This window comes from Strongylocentrotus purpuratus, unplaced genomic scaffold (genome assembly GCF_000002235.5).
Source record: "Strongylocentrotus purpuratus isolate Spur 01 unplaced genomic scaffold, Spur_5.0 spur5_scaffold_11, whole genome shotgun sequence".
In the NCBI taxonomy this organism is placed as follows: domain Eukaryota; kingdom Metazoa; phylum Echinodermata; class Echinoidea; order Camarodonta; family Strongylocentrotidae; genus Strongylocentrotus; species Strongylocentrotus purpuratus.
Genome location: NW_022145596.1, coordinates 26,065,697 through 26,088,086, shown reverse-complemented (window position 1 = coordinate 26,088,086; position 22,390 = coordinate 26,065,697). Strand labels below are relative to the sequence as shown.

At 35.1% G+C, this 22,390-nt stretch overlaps 1 protein-coding gene across 1 annotated transcript; it reads left to right on the top strand.

Annotated features, from left to right (window-relative positions):
* The first annotated feature begins 9,545 nt into the window (after window positions 1–9,545).
* Window positions 9,546–20,724, top strand: LOC589589 (caltractin). Its single transcript, XM_030981011.1, has 5 exons — window positions 9,546–9,678; window positions 15,260–15,415; window positions 15,841–15,969; window positions 17,875–18,012; window positions 18,825–20,724. The coding sequence occupies exons 1-5, from the start codon at window positions 9,676–9,678 to the stop codon at window positions 18,912–18,914; spliced, it is 516 nt and encodes a 171-aa protein (XP_030836871.1). The 5' UTR covers window positions 9,546–9,675; the 3' UTR covers window positions 18,915–20,724.
* Window positions 20,725–22,390: the final 1,666 nt, after the last annotated feature.

Sequence of the window (22,390 nt, the reverse complement as noted above, 5' to 3'; positions counted from 1 at the left end):
TAAGAGGGAAAAGTAACTTAAAATGGGATAGAAGACATGCAACAACATTTGGTATACAAAAAGGTAACGGATATCACATGAAACAAGCTTCATGATTGGTCAGATGAAGTAACATTTTAATGATGTCATGCCCTGGATACATTCAAGGCTAGCTGTGCGCGTCCATCTCTGCGCAATTTTCGGGCGTGGATCACTGAAAAAACAGTGGGATGAGGGTAAAGAATCTGTAATAAACTATGGAGCGTAAAAAGTCGCAAGAAACTTTGAACTTTATGACCACCTGTTTAATGGTAGTATAAAATTATCTAAGAAAAAAAAAGCATTGCATTTGCCGCACTTCATTTTTTTTAAAGTACGAAAAGACATAAAATTTTGAAATTGAAATTTCGTCTGAAATTTTTGTACAGATATCAAAGTTGTATGGATTTAAAAGCAAGACGTACACTCTGTTTTGCTCTTATTCAATGTTTATTTGACTATGCTAACCCTGCATGGTATAGTAACATAAACAAGTCAGATCAAAAGAAGTTGAAGATTATACAGAACAAAATGGTGAGATTTATCAACTGTTCTGGTCCAAGAACTCATGTTGGCTACAGCGAACTTTCTAAAGCTGGTTTTCTTGAAGTCGACCAAAGATCAAAACAACTCGTATTGCATCATGTGCATAAAATATATCATACTAGGTCGAATCATTATATTCGATCCAACTTCGATCTTGTTACTGACGTACATGATTATAATACAAGAAACAGACGATTCAACTTTAACTTACCTGAAAGAGTAGGTAGTATTGGAAATTCGTTTTATTACAATGCCATAAAACATTGGAATTCCCTTCCCAATGGTGTAAAAGAAATAGGAAACTATGATCATTTTAAGAGGAAATTAAAGGAATACCTAATACTTGACAGTCAGAGAAGAGAAGTGAATGACATGTTATATGATTGAAATTTTTATTCTTCTGTCGGCTCATACTTTTTCATGTTGTATATACTTATGTTTTCGTACGTTATAGAAATTCTACAAATTCATCATTATTTTCCTCTCCTTCCTTCTCCTCTTTTTCTTCTTCTCCTTCTTCTTTTTCTTCTTGTACTTAATATTATTTCTATCATCAGTTTAATGTTGTTATTATTATTATTATCTTTAATAAGTAGTTCTTTTAATTTTCTTATCTGTCTGTAAATATTACTATTTTAACTTATTAATTTTATACATGTCTGTAAGGGACCCCACTGGAAATAAGCTCTCGAGCTTTCGTGGGTTATCCTGTTCAAGCTGACTTATTTTTGATCTGTTATTATTGTATATTGTTGTATGTTGGAAGCTTGTCGAATAAAAATCAATCAATCAATTAAAAGCAGCTTTTCCTCTGCTAACGATTTTACTTCATGAGAGGATGAGCTCACCCAGGCGCGCTTGCGTAATAAGAAGCGCGTCTCCACCTTAGTGACCACGCCCTAGTAGAATAATAATGTAAACAAACCATATTCTCTTACACCTTGCGATTTTGAGTTATCTCAGTCAAATTTTTGGCGATTTTCGACTATTTTGCGACTCTATATTGCCTTCTTTTTGAACATCCAGGTTAGTATTATATTAGTATTATATTATATTCTTTTTTTGTGGACAACTCTTCGCCCTCCGCCTGCTGGATGGCTCTTCGCCCTCCGCCTGCTGGATGGAGGGTGTTTTATGCCGTTTTTTGGTCTTTCACATACACATACATTACAAGTATTTGTATGGGTACTGTAATGCATGGTAATGGTATCTTTCTTCCACAGCTTCAACATTTTATATCATTTCCTTTTTATCATTCTTTTTCCCCTCTTTCTTTCTGCTAGATCATAGTATCTAGATTCTAGCTCTGAATATGTATTGTATTGGACGTATTCGTTCTCCACACCCCTACGTCCTGGGAAGACCTTTACCCTGTATCGCCTCAGCTTCTCCTGTTGCTATCAAACCACCGATGACTAACACCCTGGATGTAAGCAAGAACATAACAAACATTACTCAAATAATTATTATTAAGCAATTAAAATTACAAAACTGATGAAAATCAAATGTTTTAAGCCGATGTATATAGTTATACTACAAAAGAGATATGAAGGGGGAAAAGTTCTACAGCATGATAAATAAGCTAAAGCTTAATAAGACATTTTTGAGGAAGAAGAATAGTATAAACTGAAGAAAAGGCACATAAGTCTATAAGGCTACAGAGCTATATATTCAACGTTAAGACAAAGATTTATTTTCTTTGTTTTAAGTCGTCATTTGAAATGAAGCAAAGCTGTTGACTTTGTTTCTTCTTGTAAACAGAAGCTGTGCTGGTCTTCCCAAGACACGATATTCTCTCCATCTTTTCCTTCACCTCCATCAGCTGTCCATCATCTCATTGGCAAGCTGCTTCTGCAATCCATGCAGAACTCATTGGAGAAAGAACAACTCCATCAAAAGCTTGTCGTAAGCCAGCATCTTTTAACATAAAGGCATTGACACAACATAGAAATCGATTTTATCGAATGATAATAGACCTCATAAAAAAAGTTGTAAGCAAATTAATCGTTAAAAATTCATTTAATTCAACGGAAGATCATTATCATTAATTGTAATTAATCAATTAATTGTAATTAATTGTAATTAATCAATTAATTGTAATTAATTGTAAACGTAAAATAGAATAATTTGTTCAAAATTTGTTTATGTTATGTTTTTCCTTTATCATTGGCAGAGCATGGCATCCCAGCTTGGTGTTGGGGCTAGTGGAGACTGTGGGGATATCATGAAGAACGTCAGCTGTCTGGTAACAGAGTCGATCGGAGGAGAGAAGGAAGGTAGCAGAGAAAAGGGCCAAGGTGATAGAGGACAAATATCTGGACTCCACCATGAAGATCCAGGTCCTGGAGTTAGAGCTGGCTGAAACCAGACGTCAGAGAGACACTGCTCGCGAGAATCTCCAGGTACATTATTCTTCCCATTTTAATGATGAAATATGAGAGCGAAAATGATGGCTTGCTTACCTAAAGAAAAGTCATTGATGATCAACTTTAAATCAAAGTGTTTAAAGATTAAACTACTTTTCGTGTCTTTTCAGGATCTGACATGGCAGCCCTCCATCTGTACACCTGCCTCTGACCAGACTACTCGTATATCTTGGTAAGATTAGAGTGAAATGTAGGCTTAGGCCTTTAAAAATAAGATGTTGACTTGCTTATTATGTAAAACAAAAACATTGGTATTATGACTTCATGCCCCCCCCCCCCAAAAAAAAAAATAAATAAATAAATAAATAAATACAAAATTAATGAATGAATGAATAAATAATTAGATAAACACATAGAATAAATAAATAAAAATGAATGAATTAATGAATAAATAAAGAAACGAATTATAAAGGAAGACCGAAAAAAAGATAAAGAAGTTGTAAGAACTGATAACATTAGTATATCCTTACTTTGCGGGGAACATCATCTCTAGTAAATTACATTTTCTGTCGTATAAAAAATAGAATCTCCCGTTAAACCTTAGAAAGGATGATTAGATTGAGAACCCTTTTTGTATCGTACCAGTTGCTTCGAGGGTTACCCCCAAACACCCGAGACAGCACCAATAGATAATAGAGTAGCACCTAACTCCCCTGCTACACCAGAGACAGCACCATACGTTCCATCAACACCAGGAACAGTCCCCTTCCCTCCAACTACACCTGACACTGCACCCATCGACTCTCTCCCTGTGTAAGAAAAACCCAAATAACAATATTACTTTAACAAAACGAGATACTGATATACAATGAATCCCCATATATGCCTTCATAACAATGCTTTTGAAAATTAGAAATAAAAAAGAAAATAAGTCAACCCCGAACAAAAGAATTTGTAAACCAAATCACAAAATAAACAAACAAGGACAAATTTGTCTTCTTTTTTTACGATAAAAAGAAGAAGAATGTCTGCGAAATAGAAATGATTTTAAAGCTGTTTGTATTCATGTTTGCTATAGAGGTCAATCAATAAATCATAATACTAAGTTTTCAAATATCATCGAGTTACAAAGAATGATTTTAATTTTTTCCTTCAGAACCCCAAGAGTTAGTGGTTTAGGAGCAGCAGTCAACGGAACTCCATCGATAGTTCCTATATCTGCTCAAGCTTCTGTTGATACAACACACCAACCCTCACGGTAAGACTCTCGAATCAATTCCATGCATATCATCTTAACATTTTGAAATATTACACTGTAAATAAAGAAAATAAACACTGTTTTGTTTGTTGCCATTCTGTTTAGATCTCCATCAGTGAGCGGTACCATTGGTGAAGCCACAAGGACTTCGAGCAGAGCTGCTGCCTTAGCTTCTTCCTACCTCTGGGGTGGGATGACAGACCTCAAGTCATTCCATCCAGGAGGTGGAGACATCATCTTGGGTAGTGGGGTGAACGGAACGGTCTATCTGTACCGTCATCGGGTCACCGATATGCCCATAGCAGTCAAGACCATTGATCTTCCAGATAACTTTCAAGAAATGACAAAGAAGGTAGGTCGATTTGTTTTCTTTTCTAAGCAAAAACAACAGTTATCATCAAAAACAGGAGAGTGAAATATAGTTCCTGCAGGTTTATAATATCTTATAGCATTGAAAGATTTAGCATAACTAGAATATTAGTCATAATTTTGATTTGAATGTTTACAACATAATCATATCGGGTCTTAAATAACTTTATTTATCAGGTTAAAGACATCCAGGCGGAAGCTAATTGCCTTGACATTTTTGGCAGAGATGAATGCTTTCCAGGATTCCTTGGTTGTCTGGAGATCAACTCAAGTACCATCGGTCTTGCTATGGAGTTTATTGGTGATCCAACCACGGGGGAGTCCTTTACACTGAGCCGAGACATCAGAGAGTTAAATCTCAGTCAGCATGATTTGTAAGCATGTTGTTGTTGTTGTTTTAGTCTTAAGGGCGTGTGTCATTCAATTATGAATATTTACGCATTCATCTTCATGATATAGTCTTAGTCAAGATAGAAATAACGCTAATAAAACAAGTCTATAATCAAGTTCCTTTTCGAACGCCTTTCTTTTCTTTCTCTTGAATAATTTCAGTATGCGACTGTCTCTGGACACTGCCAAGGCTCTTGGTCGCCTTCATGAGATGGGCTATCTCATGAATGACTTGAAAGAGGACAACTGCCTGATGCGAAAGACCGAGACTGGTGAATGGCAGGCAGTCATCGTAGACTTCGGTCTCGTCTGTCCTCGGGCCTCCCCTTTTTCCTTCAGCTTCTCAGACGAAGACAAGGAGAAATACCGCAATGGGGTATGTGCGATGGATTTCTCGTTATTTACGTTATTGAAATTGTGCTCTTCGATTTGGGGCACGAAAATCTGACGAAAAGTCTTTTTTGTTGTTGCTATTTTTTCTAATCTCTTAAAGTCGAAATAAAGACACTAACAAACGAACAAACAAACAAATAAACGTTAAAACAGCTAACAAACAAGCGTGCAAACAAATAAATAAAAAATATATTGGACATTATTTTGTCAGTTTTCTTCTCTGCCCCAAACTTGACATCTGTAATTTATAGCGAAATACGTTGACAATCAATTATTTATCTTAGATTAACAGAGGTCGACTCTTCAAATCTTTTTTAAATCGACAGGCGCTCTATGTCCACATCGCCCCCGAGTGCGCACTCGATGATCAGAACACCTCGATCTCGAGTGACGTCTTCCAGCTTGGACGATTGTTGACGATGATGGGAGTAGCATCTAACAATGCCGACCTCACAGCCATCGGTAATCTGTGTCGTCAAAACTCTTTCATCAATCGTCCTAGCGTCGAAGATGTCGTTGACGAGCTGGAGAGGGTAATGTAGACAGATACTGTTTTCAAAAATATGTCAAACTCTATTTTTCTATTTCATTATCGACACAAAATTAGCTTTTATTGCTGAAAATGTGTCAGTTCTATTCAAAGATAACTTTCTAGATGATCTAGCTATAGGTCTATACTTCAACAATAATAACTAGATCAAACTGTTGAAAGCAAAATCAATGAACAAACAAGCAAAACAGGCAAAATGGTTTATTTCATTAAGTACTAGAAAAAGGCGTTATGGGAACTCGAGCCATATCATGAATAATATAGTGATGAAGAGTTGGAATTATTTTTCCCGTGCGATATAAATAGGAATCCATACCATCAATGCCATCGAATAACGAACGTAATTAATATTACCTATACTCAATGTTTATAACTTTTCCTCAAAATTTTCAGCGATGGGTTTTTCTGAGATTCTAGACATTTTGATTAGCAATTAGACCACTTTCACGCCTACGTCAAAATCAAAATTGTATGTAGGCTGTGATTAGAAGGATATGATTTGAAATCGAACTGCTGCAATTTCATCCATTTGAATATTAATAAGAAAATTAAATAGTTTGACATCTTTTTCAAATTAGTCCACAGTATCTAGGTAAGTATTTGTAAATAATCATACTATTTTTGTAAATAATATATCTCATTAAGGATCGGGAGACACAGTGACTGATGAGAATATTGATGAATATTGTAATAAAAGCATGAAAGAGTTAAGAGTGCACATTCAATTTCATTTCGAAGGGTGGCTTCAAAAGAGAAAAGGGGGAGGCTTACGCCGGCTACATTCTATGCTCAATATGCCACTAAATGTAAATGTTTATTGCACTCAAAAACAATATTACAACAAACTATGGAGCAAAATTAAAACGAAACGCATTTGCAAATTATTGAAAACAAAATCAAATCACATGCACTGTTTACTTATTGAAATAATTAAATTATGATTAATTTATTAATCTTTCATGAATATTGATAGGTTTCTATGGAAATTCCTAAACATAATAAACGGAGATGGAATAATCGATTAACCGAAGGTAGTCCATCACGGTACAGAGCGGGGGTGGGGCTCTGTACACCGGGGCATTGAGTGACCCAAAGAGGGGGGGGGGGGTGATGTTAATATATTTTTGTTGTTAAAATAAGCATCTGTAGAAAAACTAAGCCTATTCCTGATCAATCTGTCGAAGCATCAGCATAATTTATGCAAAGTTTGGGCTAACCCTTCCCCCTCTTCGATCTGGCTATACCCTACATAGTGATACTTCTAGAATTTTGACAAATCGCACTAGTATTCTGTTCGTAACCAAATTTTCAAATATTAATTTTAGGCAGTAAAGAATCCGTCAGAGATTAGATCTATCAGCAATGTTATTCATTTTAGCTGTATAAATTATAGCAGACCGGTAAGGGAATACTAACAAAATCAAAGGGGCTATATTTTGAGAAAATAAAAGTAAAGGGAATTGAACTTGAAGTATGAATGTTGCCTGTATATTTTATACAAAGATAATTATGATACCATAAAACACTGCAAATTCGTTGTGTAACGACTTTACACAACATCCGGTGGTTTACTCCTTACACAGGGGTTGTGTTAAGTTGGGTAAAAAAAAATTACACAACTTTACACAACGAATTTGCAGTGTAAAGTTGTGTCAATTTTTTTTTGTACACAACTTAACACAACCCCTGTGTAAGGAGTGAACCACAAAATGTGGTGTAAAGTCGTTACACAACGAATTTGCAGTGCACTGTGGATTTTAGAGATGAAAGTTCTTAGCAATTTGTGGAGGAATTGGAGCAATTCGGTAAGATTGCTATAGCTGGTCCGGTGATAAAAAAAAGCAAAATAATATTAGAATTGCTTGGGCCAGTTGAAGATAGAGCTGTCAAACGTTATTATGAAATGGAGAAATATATACCAAACAAATTTTAAAGAGAATAAATTGAAAAAGAAATGGCCTTTCACTTTAGAAAAAAAAAATTCTCATATATTTAAACAACTAATTTTGTCATAAAATATGTTTGTTTTTTATCTGCCACAAAGTTTTCGGTCGTGATGATTGTTATCTGTTTTTAAACCATTATGTATGAAAATTATTTCTTTAGTTATTTGTAGAAATGTATGGATATACTGTCATTGATGGAATTTGTTTTGAAAATAAAGAACCCTGTGAAAGGGGGAAATGTAGCTTTGCCGAGTTAATTGATTTCATTTAAATTTGTATTTGTATTTGTAAAACATGGTTAAAAAATATAATAGATATATATCAATCTGGTGGTACAGAAATTCCAAATAGCATAAAACAATGAATACATAACAAAAATATTGGGCGTATATGAAATTGTGTTCTACAATAGAAATTATTAAGCACATCTAAAATGCCCTACATGCCTTTTGGCGAGGTAGACCATGTAAGAAATTAGATGATGGTAAACAAAAAGAAGAACACACTTAAGATTTGAGCATTAACATAACGAGAAAAAGAAAAAATTGAAAGTTTATAGAGGGAAAGCGGGTTGAATGAGTATTTAAGGGAGGAGAGAGGGGAAAAGGGGGAGAGTTGAAAAGGTATAAGTGGGTCGAATAAGCACATGGGAGAAACAGAGAGTGAGATGGAGAGAGAAAAGGGCCCAAGAGGACTCTAGTGTAGATCAAAATAAATAGTGAGAGAAAAGACAAAGGATAACATTATAAGAAAAAAATTAGCAATTTAGACCTGGTAGTGAAATAACATTGGGACTCGAAATTATATAGAGAAGTGATAAAAAAAAAGTCAGTGAATATTTGGATAATGAGATTGACGCTCAAAGGATAATCAAGATTACTATGTTTATTTCTCAAATAATCCATTTAATTATGTGCTCGTTCCCCAGATTGTCAGAAAAAGATTGAAGAAATAGAAATCTATGAATGGATTCTGAAAGGTGCACAAAGTGGAACTAGAAATAATAATTGTTAGAGACTAAGCCGAAGAAGGAACGAGAATGATTACTTTTGTTACACATACAGTTTTAGACTCAAATGGCTCAGGGGAGAATTGTGACTTTAACAAATAAGTACTGTAAAGATATAGATTTGATGTACTTCCAGGCATTTATCGGTTTGCCTCTACTAAATGATGGAGAACATTAAATTTTTTGAAGGAGGAAATATATGACAAGTTGCTCCGTGGTGTTCAAGTTGCTCCAGCCCACAGACTTGTCCTTTGCTCCAGCCCCGTCTCACCCCCACACAACTTTGGATAAATATCGTCGCTGTTTTCACGAAGTGACGGTAGTGAAAAAAAATTGCATTCACTTTGCGTTACGATTATTCTCACTACCGTCACTTCGTGAAAACAAGGACGAATTGTTATATTTTTCCTCAGTAAACATAAGGGAGGAATGAACAATAAGAGAGATAAGGATTATTATGTTACTGTACATAATTATACACACAAACATTTATTTTTTTCTCAAGCAAAAGGTGTTTATTGGAGGACGGGGAATAATGCACACCAACTCGTTGACATTTAAAAAATAATATATAGAGAAATTTTAAGTTGTTTTTCCTTCTACTTTGGCAAAGTTTAGCATAATGTAATTTCTGGCACAGAACTGGCGCCCTCGCTGTGTTGAGCTAGCTGTGTTTAATCAGCCAATCGTTTCGCTGGATTGGAATTCGCCGCCCGATGATATCGCGATTGCGTTTCGAAGGTGACGAGCTCTGTTTGGAAACATATTGAATTGAGTGGGACAGGTGTCCTGAAGAAAAACACGACTTTCATTTAAAATTAACACTAGATATGGTATGTATTGATATATTTTAGTATTTGAATCCCTAAAGTGTGTCAGATTATGTTATTACTATCGGAATAGCGGGAATAAGAGCTTATTTGAGAGCAATGTTTATAAGGTCAGTCCCATTCGTTCAGATACATGTTACTAATCTAAAGGAAGCTAGGTCGTTTGCTCAAATTAAATTCCTTCTCCTTGTTTAATTGACTCTGACTTCTGGTGGGCTACTGCATAAACTCCTCAGCTGTGATGAAACATGCAGGCGCAGTCGACTAAGCACAGTACTTAATTTCTAAAGTGGGCTCTAGCAATTATTTTGCCTTCTTCTTCAGACTCTTCACTTCAGTCACTCGTGAAGATTCTTGCAAAGTTGCATTGATTGATTGATGTTTACTTACTTTGATGTTGAAGCATACAGATGAACCTGTTTGCCCCTCCAGGATTGATATAAAATTAAAAAGACAATAATTCTTTTTTAGACTTGGTATGTGCAATGATTTGCATCTTTAGTTTTTAACATGTAAAATCATACTCGTAGCAAATAATGTTGTGTAAATTTAATCACTGAAGTGGCAAGGGAATGAACTACATGAATGAAAGACGAGGAAGAATCGTAAAATAAATAAGATACAAGGATATATATTTGTGCATGTGTGTGTGTGAGAGTGATGGGTAAGTGAGTGTGTGAGAGCTCTAGATTAAATTAGACGATTTGAAGAAAACGGGAGGGAGATCTAGAGAGAGAGAAGAAGGGGGGGGGGGGTGAAAGAGATATCGAAGGAGGTTAGAAGACAGTGGAAGGCATGTAACAGTGTATACACATTTTGGAGGGGAGGGTGCTAATGCCAACCCATATGTTTGTTTTTGCACCCCTTGACCTTGTAAATATAAGATGGCCAGGGAAAAGAATGTTTTTCTGATATCCAAGCAAGCATGAATGGTTAATTGATTAAATACTTTTTGCTCTTACACCGTTTTCTATAGTCTGTACCGTTTGGTACTTGTTCATTGTGTTGTACACTATGATTTTGTTGTTGTGTTAATTTTGTATATTAATTTTGTTCATGATATTTTTGTGGTCCATAAGGACCAAAGACAGCAGTCAATTAAATGAAGAGACATCCCTGTTTAAATAACTGGAAGAAGAAAAAAAATTCTCCATTAAAAAATATACAGGACAGTGTAGAGTCAAACATGAATAAATCCCACTTTTTACATAGAAAATGTACATAACAGTGACTTGGTGAAGAGTGCCTATGACTGTGTAAAAAGTTTTAAATACATGTACTATACAGTATATCAATTTACTTACGGAACATGATTATGGCTTGGTTAGGAAAGGAATGTTCCTGTGACTTGGTGAAAACTTTATACTCCACTCAATGTACATAAATTTGGTCATAAAAATTCTTGATCTAGACCATACCTTACCATCTTGTGAATACGTAAAAACCAGTATATTTCTTAGGGCATGAAACAGAAAGTAGGCACCCAGTTTTGGGCAGTTGAATTTGTTTGGTCAAATCTGACAGAAGCTGACAGAATGATTCCCTGGATCCGTCTTACGGGCTTTCTCGTGGATTGGTACCATGTTTGCATGTCTCCAGTGAGTCTACAGGCACCTCACCTGTCTTGTATGATTGTCTGAATATCATGCATAGGATGGGGCCATGGTACTAGCCAGTGTCTTCAAGACCCGTGCTGTAATGCCATCTGGACCGGGAGTCTTCTGAGCTTTAAGGGATTTATTTTAGCATCTTCTCTATCCTTAATGCTTTTATTTCAAACAAAGTCAGGCATATCTTCATACAGTGAAGAATCTGGCAAACGATTAGAAATGGGTGTTTCGTTGGTAAAGACTTTCTTGAACTAACCATTTGGGCCATTCCATGGTAACTCGCGTTACACATAATGGGTACATTAACAGGATAATATTGTAATTGCTAGGATTTACAAGTTGCTTTTTTCAACATGGGTAGGGTAGACATAGAAGAACTAAATGAACCAAATAAGAAAAACAAAGGACAAATATATTGAGATTCTTGAATCGTTGAATTTCGGTAACTCGCGTTACAAAAAAAGGACATGGTCAATCCTGTAAGAGCATCTTTTGGCAAAGTCTCCTCATACTAGCCAATCTTTGTAAAACCTTTCCTACCTTGACTTGATAGTAGGTTATGACTCATAACTTTACAATATAAACATTAAGAAACAATGAACAGGTAAAGTGTAGGAATCATATATATTGGTAACTCGCGTTACATTATGTCCATTCAAATGGCCTGACACATATTGATGGGATACAACTATTCTGTTGCCACTGCATCTTGATTTAAGTGTTTTTACAGATGCACACTATTGTATGTAGTAAAATAAAGACATCAAGAACAATAATTTTATTCATAAACCTCTAACGTTTAAATTGCAAGCTTCACTCCCACAAATCCAAGTGTCATTGAAACGTACATAACTTTAAAAAACCCTGATGATTTACATTGTAATTTTCATTGAAAGATGTTTAAATTTGAACAAATATAAATTTTTATAACATAATGAACAAAGTCCAGAATCACACTGTACTTGATAGTTAAGATTTGCCTTATGTTGTTATCAAAAACGATATAAAGTAAGGACAGTATAGTATCCAACAACTCTTACAGAAGATGTACAATGTACAGGTATGCAATTTTCAACTCTTTGGTTATTCAATTAAAAGTGAACACTGTTAACAAGTTTGCAAAACACAAATTAAAGTTCATGTACATGTATATGGTAAAGAGTGCAAACAAGTAATCCTCCTTTTCAAATTAACTTTTTTTTGTATAGAAATTGTATTTCACACATTAATTATTCAAATACAAATGTAAAAAACAACAACTTTTGTAAAGCATTGTAACATTCATAAACAACTTTTTTTTGGTAATTTGTTCTTTAAAATGACAGTGAAGAGATTGAATACAATTTTTAAAACAATCACACACTCTGGAGAAATTTGAATCCTTATTCTAACATACAATTGACTGTTTTGTAGTAATGTCTATTATGTTTTGTATTTGGAATATTATTGTAAAGTAAGATTATGAATGTAAATAATATAAACAATTGTCCTTTATGGACATAATAAAAAAAATCAATGAAATTAAATGAAATGAAATGTCCTAAAACTTTGCTTTGAATCTGTAGTGGCTCCTGTTATTTGCTATTTCTGGTTTTTCTATCTTTAGAACCATGTTCTTCTTAGGGTAGTAGATCATATCCCTGGGTGTCGGCCACTTCCAGTTTTGCCCAGCTGGCTTCATTACAGATACCCTGTAATCATCCTTGGCACCAACACCTACCACCTCACCAGGGTATAGAATGCCATCATAGTCAACAGCATACCAATCTCCTACGTGTATGGCCGCTCACCATTTGTAGATATCTCATCATTGGAAGACTGGTTATCAGTTGAGAGAAGATAGCAGACAACTTCATTGTTAACATGCTTCATGAAGTGCATGTGGCTGATTCCATTTATTGGACTTGCACTGTCGAACACAGATTTTAAGTCGAGCATCTGGTTTCGCTCCTGTATCTCATCATCTGTTAACTCGCGGACGGCCACACCAGACATATGTGTGGACACCTTTTTCCACACATGGCGCTTCACTGAGCCCCCAATGCCATCCACTGGCCCTTTCCCATGTGACGTACAGAAGAAATTCCATTGAACTTGTACGTTGTGCTTCTTCTGTAAGGCATCAATGGCTGCTGATATGAATCTGTTCTTGAATTGTGATGCCGAACCATCAGACCAGACATACACAAGTTTGACTCCATGAGGCAAGGGATCAAGCAGGGTGTCCAACTGTCCATGTATGCCATGATTGTTTCTTTGGAGTGGGTCAGATTGTCTGAGGCGACAATGTGAGACTGCATCAAACCTTTGTTCCAGATGGCTGCAGTGAAAAGGCTCACCTGCCGTTGACGCCAATGGGCTGACTGAATTTCATCTTGGTGAACACACGTGTAGTTCTCTGAAAAGTCTACCTGCAGGAGAGCAACTTCATTATCTTGATCTTCAGACATGGCCTTCACTTTTTGGGCATTACATGATGCTGCCTGTTCTCTTTTGAAGAAGCAGTGCTCCAGAAAGTGGGGCAGAATTTTCTTGATGTGATCTAGGAGCTCCTCAGTTGTACCATTCTCCTTGGCTTTCATCATTCGCCCGTCCTCATCTGCCTTGTGCTCTTTGACCTTGTGTATGACCTTGAGTATGCTATTAATTGATCTCATTTAGGCTGCCCTCTTATGCTTAAACAGTGCATCATGGTCTGCATAACACTACATCTCATTATGTTCACCACACCTTAGCCCAAGTACAGGTCAAGAGCTGCTCATGCTGGTGGGAACTTAGGTTTTTAGCTGGTAACTCGCGTTACATTGTGGTAACTCGCGTTACACGGTAACTCGCGTTACACTTTTCGTTGGCATTTTAAAAGATAATAACAATGTTTATTTGAGCAAACATCTTGCTTACAGGATTAGGGGTTAATGAATTTAGAAAATTATGATTGCCAACAAATTAGCTCTACTGATTTTTTTCAGAATGAAAAATAATCATATTTTTGGTAACTCGCGTTACTTGGCTCAAGTGCATATTTTGTGTGTGATGGTGAAACATTTTTGGGTGGTGGTGTAGAAATTTCCTCCGAGGGACTGAAGTAGACCTAATATGCCTTAGTATAAATCAAATTAAAAGAAGTCTTAACAATATTTTTCCATTAAAAAAAATATAATTTTAGTTAAGTATGTACATTTTAGCAGTTTGGATGACTAAAAATCTTTCTCATGTTTGTTGCTGTATCTCAGAAAATATTTGATCAATTGATGTAATTCTTTTTGTTTCTGTAACTTCAACATGTGTGTAAATCATAATGAATAATTTCTTAGCAATTTGATGAACTTGAAATTTTAGTGTCATGTCCACCTTCCCATGGAATGGCCCATTTAGGATTCTGGTCTTTGCTGTAGGGTCTGAGATGGGTCTTCCCTCAGCTTTGAGCACAGGAATTCCAGAGTTGTTACATGTACATGTAGATTGGTTGAATATTTAAGAAAAATTTATATTCTCTTATGAATGTACAAGATTATTTGAAATCAGGTTCACTGTTATTAATTTGTTTGATGCATATTTTTCATAAAATCCATTGGCAAAAGAGGCAGCTAAATTATGTTAAGTGTCCGGAAACCCCCCTCCCTATCCTTTATGCCCATGTCTGACACCAGTTCATTGAAATGGCAACTGCAATTGTATCAGAACAATATACATGCATCAATGCCCTACATGTAAGTTTGTCACAGATTAAAGAGCATCTCTTGGACTATCTAGAGAATTTTTTTTTTAGAAGTCTGTAGCATCCCGCAAACTTGAGATAGGAATTAAGGCAGAAAGGCATATTTATGGAACTGAAACAGAAAAAATGACACATGGACGGTTATGCATTCAATGATTTTGGAAAAATGAATTCCAAACAGAAATACTTTTTTTAATTTTGCTTCATTTTACATCATCTCCTTAAAAATTAATTTTGAATGCTTCTCAATCCACAGACAAGTCGTTACACCAAGACCACCCTGGCTGGGGGTCAGAGGAAGAAGACTGGTCCCAAACCAGAGCTTACAGAGGAACAGAAGCAAGAGATTCAAGAGGCATTTGATCTCTTTGATACTGAGGGAACAGGAACCATCGATGCTAAGGAACTCAAGGTAAGAAAGCCATTCTCATCTTCTTGAGGAAGGCATTTTATCTACATTGTTTCTCTCCACCCAGATTTTAAATTGAATTGAATTATATTGAATTTACATGAAATATTGATTTGAAAAATCATAAATATAGCAATGATGAATACTCAACATAATCATGAATTGATTTAGATTACGGTAGATATTTGAAATACAATATAATAGTCATTAGATGAATTATTAATGGTTACCTGGTAGGATGCAAATATCATTGTGATTGGATTAGCATGTTCATGTCTGTAAACATGAGGATATTTTACATCAGTCAACTAAATCTCTATTCACTTAATTTATGCGATGCTTTGAAATTATTGTAATCAAACTTTTGATGACTGATTGATTGATCCATTCATTACCTTGTCATGTTTCCGCCCATTGTATTGAAACAGGTTGCCATGAGAGCTCTTGGTTTCGAACCCAAGAAGGAAGAGATTAAGAAGATGATTCAAGACATTGATAAGGAGGGTTCAGGAACCATTGACTTCAATGATTTCCTACAACTGATGACTGCAAAGATGGTATGTCCTCAAATATATAGAAATATATAGTTAAATCAAAAGTTTTGCTACATGTATAAAGACCACTCATAGGAAAGAATAAAATTATTGTTATAGGCAGGTTGTATTTACATGTATGATTCAGTTTCAAGTATACAAATGTTGATTACTGCAAGTTAAAGTTTTCTACAGATTTGTCAAGTTTAACAGAAAAGGCAAAAAGAATGGCCACATGGAATGTAAGGACATTGTTTCAAAAAGGTAAACTAGAAAATATCAAGCAAGAAATGAAATGTATGGACTTCAGCATGTTAGGCCTCTCAGAAATCAGATGGATTGGCTCTAAGCATGATTTTTATGCCTCCGTTGCGTAGTAGCCGGAGGCATAATGTTTTCAGGTTGTCCGTATGTAAATTTACGTACATACCGATGTCCCATACTCGTGATCGCGTTAGGCCTAAAAAAAAAAATTGATGACTTGGCGTAACGGGTCACTGAAAATTAGGGTAGGTAGGGCGATTTTTTTTTTTTTTTTTTTTTTTTTTTTTTTTTTTTTTTTTTGTTGTTGTTGCTTATATTTGCATACATGAAATTAGCTATTCATACACATACATACATACAGTGGCGTAGATAGGTCCTCAGACCTTGGGGATGATCTGATGAGAGGGGTAGACCACAATATGTTCAAATAACTCCACGCACACACACACACATATATGGACACACACACTGTGCTGAATAAAACGTGAGCACCAAATTTACCCGTGAACTGAACGCCATAGGACGCCATGTTGGGGATACAATCGCCTAGCGGTACTATGGCGTACCTGCCCGCTGCACTCGGCGCGCGAGCTGGCCCAAACACGGCGCGGCAAAGCCCAGAACGAAAGCAACAAACATCCGGGTTTTCCCCACTGCGATATCGATATTTACGCAATCGCAATCGGATCAAAAAGAATAAAAAAGCGTAGGGTCGGCGATAAAAATAGGGTCGGGCGGGTTACGCCAAGTCATCAATTTTTTTTTTTAGGCCTAATCTCAAAACCGATTGATGAATTCCTGCCAAACTTAGATCATGTATGTATCTTGCAGAGCCGATGAATTGATTAGATTTTGGGGTCACGAGGCTAAAGGTCACAGTGCTCATTATGTATGCAAAAATAGCTTGTTATTGCATTATTATTAGAACCGATGGACGAATTACCATCTTGCAAAGCCAATGAACTGATTAGATGTTAGGGTCATGAGGTCAAAGATAAAAGGGTCATACATGTATATGAAAAATAGCTTGTAATCACGCTTTTCTGAGAACCTGTTAATGGATTACAATCAAACTTGAATTCAAAAAATTATTTCTGTTTTGGTGTGTGAAACGCTCTATGGCGGAGGCATCATTTTTGACTGTGCGCAGTCAAAGTTCCATCTACTTTTTAGATACTGAATTCAGGTGGTGCACAACATAAAAGAGGAGTAGGAGTTATTTTAGAAAAAAGAGACAGCAGGTACTGTCAAAGGTTCAACTCAGTGGAAAGCCTTTAGATATTGGCATTGTGAGGTTTATGCACCAACATCAGCTCATGATGATGCTAATGTAGAAGAGATTGAAAAGGCAATGAAGCAGTTAGGCTCACAAGACATGAAAGTTGTTTATCAAAAGGAGACTTCAATGCTACAATAGGAGAAGGAAGAACCAACTCTGTTGTTGGTCCATATGATCTAAATATGGTGAGTTAAGTAAGCATAGACATTTTCTGTAGTCACAAGGAGTTTGTAACAAGGTTTCTCTGATTTCAATATATTGCACAAACTTTGACATACAATCTCTTCATGAAAGTGTGTTTCCCTCTTTTCAGTGTCATTTATGGATAAGTCTAGATTTATTTTATTTTTTCATGTTCCCGTCTTCCTTTCTTCTTCAAATTTCAGAGTGAGAAGGATTCAAAGGAGGAGATCCTAAAAGCATTCAAGCTTTTTGATGATGATGAGACGGGCAGAATCTCCTTCAAGAATCTCAAGAGGGTGGCCAAAGAACTAGGTGAAAACCTAACCGATGAAGAATTGCAGGTAATCCATCTTGCCTATTAGGCTGTATTCCTATCTCAAAACCATTAAAGGGGGGAGCAATCTTGTAGAGAGGTGGTCTTTTCGCCAAAGTTCCTCAAACAAGATAAAGTTGAGTTCTGGTCATACAATTGCATTGTGAAAGAAACGGTGTGGAATCGATCAGAAAAGGGTTAATCATCTAGCAAATAGGTATTGAAGTGTACTGCCAGGTTTTGGAATCATCAAAATGATAAGAAATTTGACCCAGTCTTGGTAAAGTTACAAGCACTGTACACAGAAAAATGTATAAGGGGCTACACGAACATGTGGCATCAAAATCCATTCCCGAATTTTATGATGTTACATGCCATATTTAGAATATTAAGGCATTTGAAGAGCCATGCTTTTCAGGGAGCATGTTTTATCTTTATTTTTCACCTCTTCCCAGAACTCGACTTTCTCTTTAAGTACACATTTCCATGAGAAACCACTGTGCAGGGGAAACTTCAAAAAGCTTTTATAGGCAGCTTTTCCTCTATATTTATGCATAATTTGTTTTTATTATTCAGGGAATAATGCACTATTATGCCAACATTTAGTACAATAAAATTGGTTGGTGCATATTTATGAATGATGTAGTCACAAAATTTAATGCGATAAGAAATTTTTAGTGTAGCAATCAAATTATTAGGCACTGTTGATAATGGAAAGATATATTACTGAATTTGTAACCATTTTATTCATAGGATAAATGGTGTAAAATTATAGATCAAATGTGTCATATTTATATCAATGTACAAGCAAATATTCTTCTTTTTCTTCAAATTCTACAGGAAATGATTGATGAGGCTGACCGAGACGGTGATGGTGAAATCAACGAGCAGGAATTCCTCAGGATAATGAAGAAAACAAGTTTATATTGATGAAGTGATGATTCTACAAACCCTGTAAATATTGTAAATACTCAATGGAAGGTTGTCTTTTATGCAGGGCTCAACACTATAAACAGGTCCAAGTCCAAGGGCAGTGGAACTCTTTTAGCCCACTCAATACGAGTTGATTGTGGTATGATATGTGTTTACCATAGACCATGGCTTGAGTTATTTGGTCTTAGTATACAAATTCATGATCATTCTTTATTAACCTGTTGAATACTGAATTCTCTCATTTATGTAAGTTTAATTCAGGAACCGACCAGTTCTCATTGCCAATGGGTTAAATTTTCAAGAATGTTCCATGAGAGATAGAGCACCACTCTTCTTGTTTTGGGGAGTTTCCCTAAGTTAATGTTGAGCCCTGTATAATGTATTGAAGTACTGAGATTGGATGTAAATTATACTAATGTATAACTGTACTTGTGAATTATTGAACATGTATATAAGTATATTCATGTGCATCATAGATTCATTGAGCGTCCCACATGCACCATGTTACAACTTGGTTACTATATACATAAAAACAGAATAGTGTGTAACAATGTATTTTTTTACATTGAACATAAAGTTATATTTTCAGCATATAGGTAAATGGATTTCAAAAGAAATATGCTGTATTCCAGAGTATACATGAATACACTTGTTTGGATTTGGTGATTTAATTTTCTTCTTTGATAATTGAACATTCAGAATACACATTTCTACATAAGGCTGTGATATTAGGTATTTATTTTCTCTTACTGAAATTGTTAATAATCAATTAAGATAACCTCAATGTTTACTGAGGTAATCAATAGTTGATACAGCATTATTATATAAAAATTAAATATTATTATTATTATTATTATTATTAATATTATTATTACTATTATTATTATTCTTATTATTAATGGTATGTCAATAACTGAGCGAACTAGCACTATGGTATGAATCCTGTTATTTCAGTATTTGTTAGGATAAAGTAATAAACTTGTACAATGTAGCAACTTCTGATCTGGTTGAGCTAGTCTGTTGTCATATTGAGATTCATAATTCATTATCTCTTTAAATTAGAATGAACATTTCAGGTAAGGCTAAGTACTGTCTATAGTTTCTTAACCATTATGCTACTGTATTACTACTTTGCACCTCTTTTCTCTTCAAACTGTACACCAAGTGAACTTCTCAATGTGATCAACTTCACAGTAGTTATTCAGAATGTGATTTTCTTAAATGTATTTGATAGGTTATTATATATCTACACCAGCTGTTTTTATTGGGTACCGGACTTGAGTCTTGGGGGCATATATGCATGAGCTCTATGTTGTAGACATCCTGAACTTTTGAGGGGTCCGACTTAGATTTTTGGTGTCAATGTGTCTCAGGTGCCTGTTAGCATTGAGCCCTGGGATATGACAACATTGTTTCAACTGTGTTGTTAGTTGAAGTGACATAGGACACAGCAAATAGATTTCTCAAACTCTTCCACATTTCAGCACTGTCGCCTTACATAATTCCCGACAGTAGGTGACAACTTGTCAGAAAGGCTATATTCTCTTTGATATTATTAGGATACTGGAGACTTTCATGAAACACATAAAACATCTGTTTGGAAACACCTTCAGGCAAGTTTTCTTTAAATGATAAAAAAATAAATAATATAATTGGTTTACTAAATGTACAGGAATAATTTGTCTATAAGCATTCCAAATATTTATTGGCTCTCATTTGTATTCATGAGTGATCAGTGTAATTACTACATATGTTAGGATTGAATGTGTACATGTAATAAATAATATTAGTGTGTTTTGAAATGTAATTCCACGAGTAAACGTCTATTTCTTTTTTCCATAAGATAGTTCTAAAATATCCCACATGATATGATTATATAAATTTAGACTAAGTTATCAAATTAAGATTGCAAAGTAAAAAAGTTTTTAAAAAACAGTTAGCTGTGGTCATAGGAAGAATGTACGATATATCGAGCAAAGGAAAGAATAAGAAAACACTCTTCCTTGCCCGTTTCATATTTTAAACCAGCCCCCATGGATATTGCATTTCAATTTAATGCTTTTCACCGTCTGTCTTTGAAAATTTCCTCTTATAATGATGAAAAGCCATCTCCTTTTTAATTACCTCATTGCGTTTGGTATTCTTGCTCCTAAATCAAATTGTGTTGCCCTTTAGAATCCAATTATATTCAAGGGGAGAATGAATACTTGTTCTGTCATATGTGAGGTGGAAATGACCTAGGTCATACAAGCAAAACATGTGCCAGGTACATGACAATATAACATAAATGATCTCATACTAAAGATAACCTTGACTTACCGGTATAGTGATAAAAATGCAATTAGGGTTCAAGGAAAACAGAGTGTATCATGCAACTTATGAGTAGACATTTAGTTTGTACCCAATGCCATCCATACAAACATACCCTGAACGATATGACACGAGCAGTAAATCACATGGACTAATAATACACATACAGGACTACCAGCATGTGAATTGCTCCATTTCCACATAAAGTCTGTGGTGCTTCAAATCAAAACCATGAAGAGACAACAAATAGAAACAGAGGAGGATATTTGTAAATTATATGTATTAATGTCTAGGTAAACACCAACATAAAACAGCATACATATGGTATCTTAATATATTCACAGAATAAACTTATTCCTTTTTTCCCTGTTATAATTAAACCTCTAGAAAGACATACAGTACCTAACTGCTTTTATTTCAGAAAGTTAGTACATGTATTCAGCATATTATTTCATTATAATATATATATTCTCTATGTAATGAATGATTCAATTCAAAGCAATTTACATTACTAAAGGGGAAGTCAATCCTGATATATATTAAACTGTTTTTTTTATTCATAACAGAAAAATGAGAAACTGGCTGGCGAAAGTTTGAGGGAAAATATGATAAAAAATGTTTAAAAGTTTGAACAAAAGCCAATAGGCAATTCCATGGTGTACCTTTTGAGAAGCTCTCCGATTTGCCCTAACCAAAATTCCATAAAGTTCCATTTCAGTTCTCTCAAGAAAAAATATTTACCTATACATAAACCCTATACATATAAAGTTCCATTTCAGTTCTCTCAAGAAAAAATATTTACCTATACATAAACCCTATACATATAAAGTTCCATTCCAGTTCTCTCAAGAAAAAATATTTACCTATAGATAAACCCTATACATATAAAGTTCCATTTCAGTTCTCTCAAGAAATAATATTTACCTATACATAAACCCTATACATATTTGTTACACAGGTTCAAACCCAATTTGTTGCCAACTTGTGTTTGATTAAGAGATTGCACCTTCAAAAATTTCTCATCTTTCACTAACATTTTTAAAGATTATATTTAATCCAACTCGGTGTCAGGATCAACTTCCTCTTTAATATATTGAGCTCACACAGTAAGATCAAAAGAAAATTCTTTATACAAGATAGGCATTTCATTCACAAAATACAAC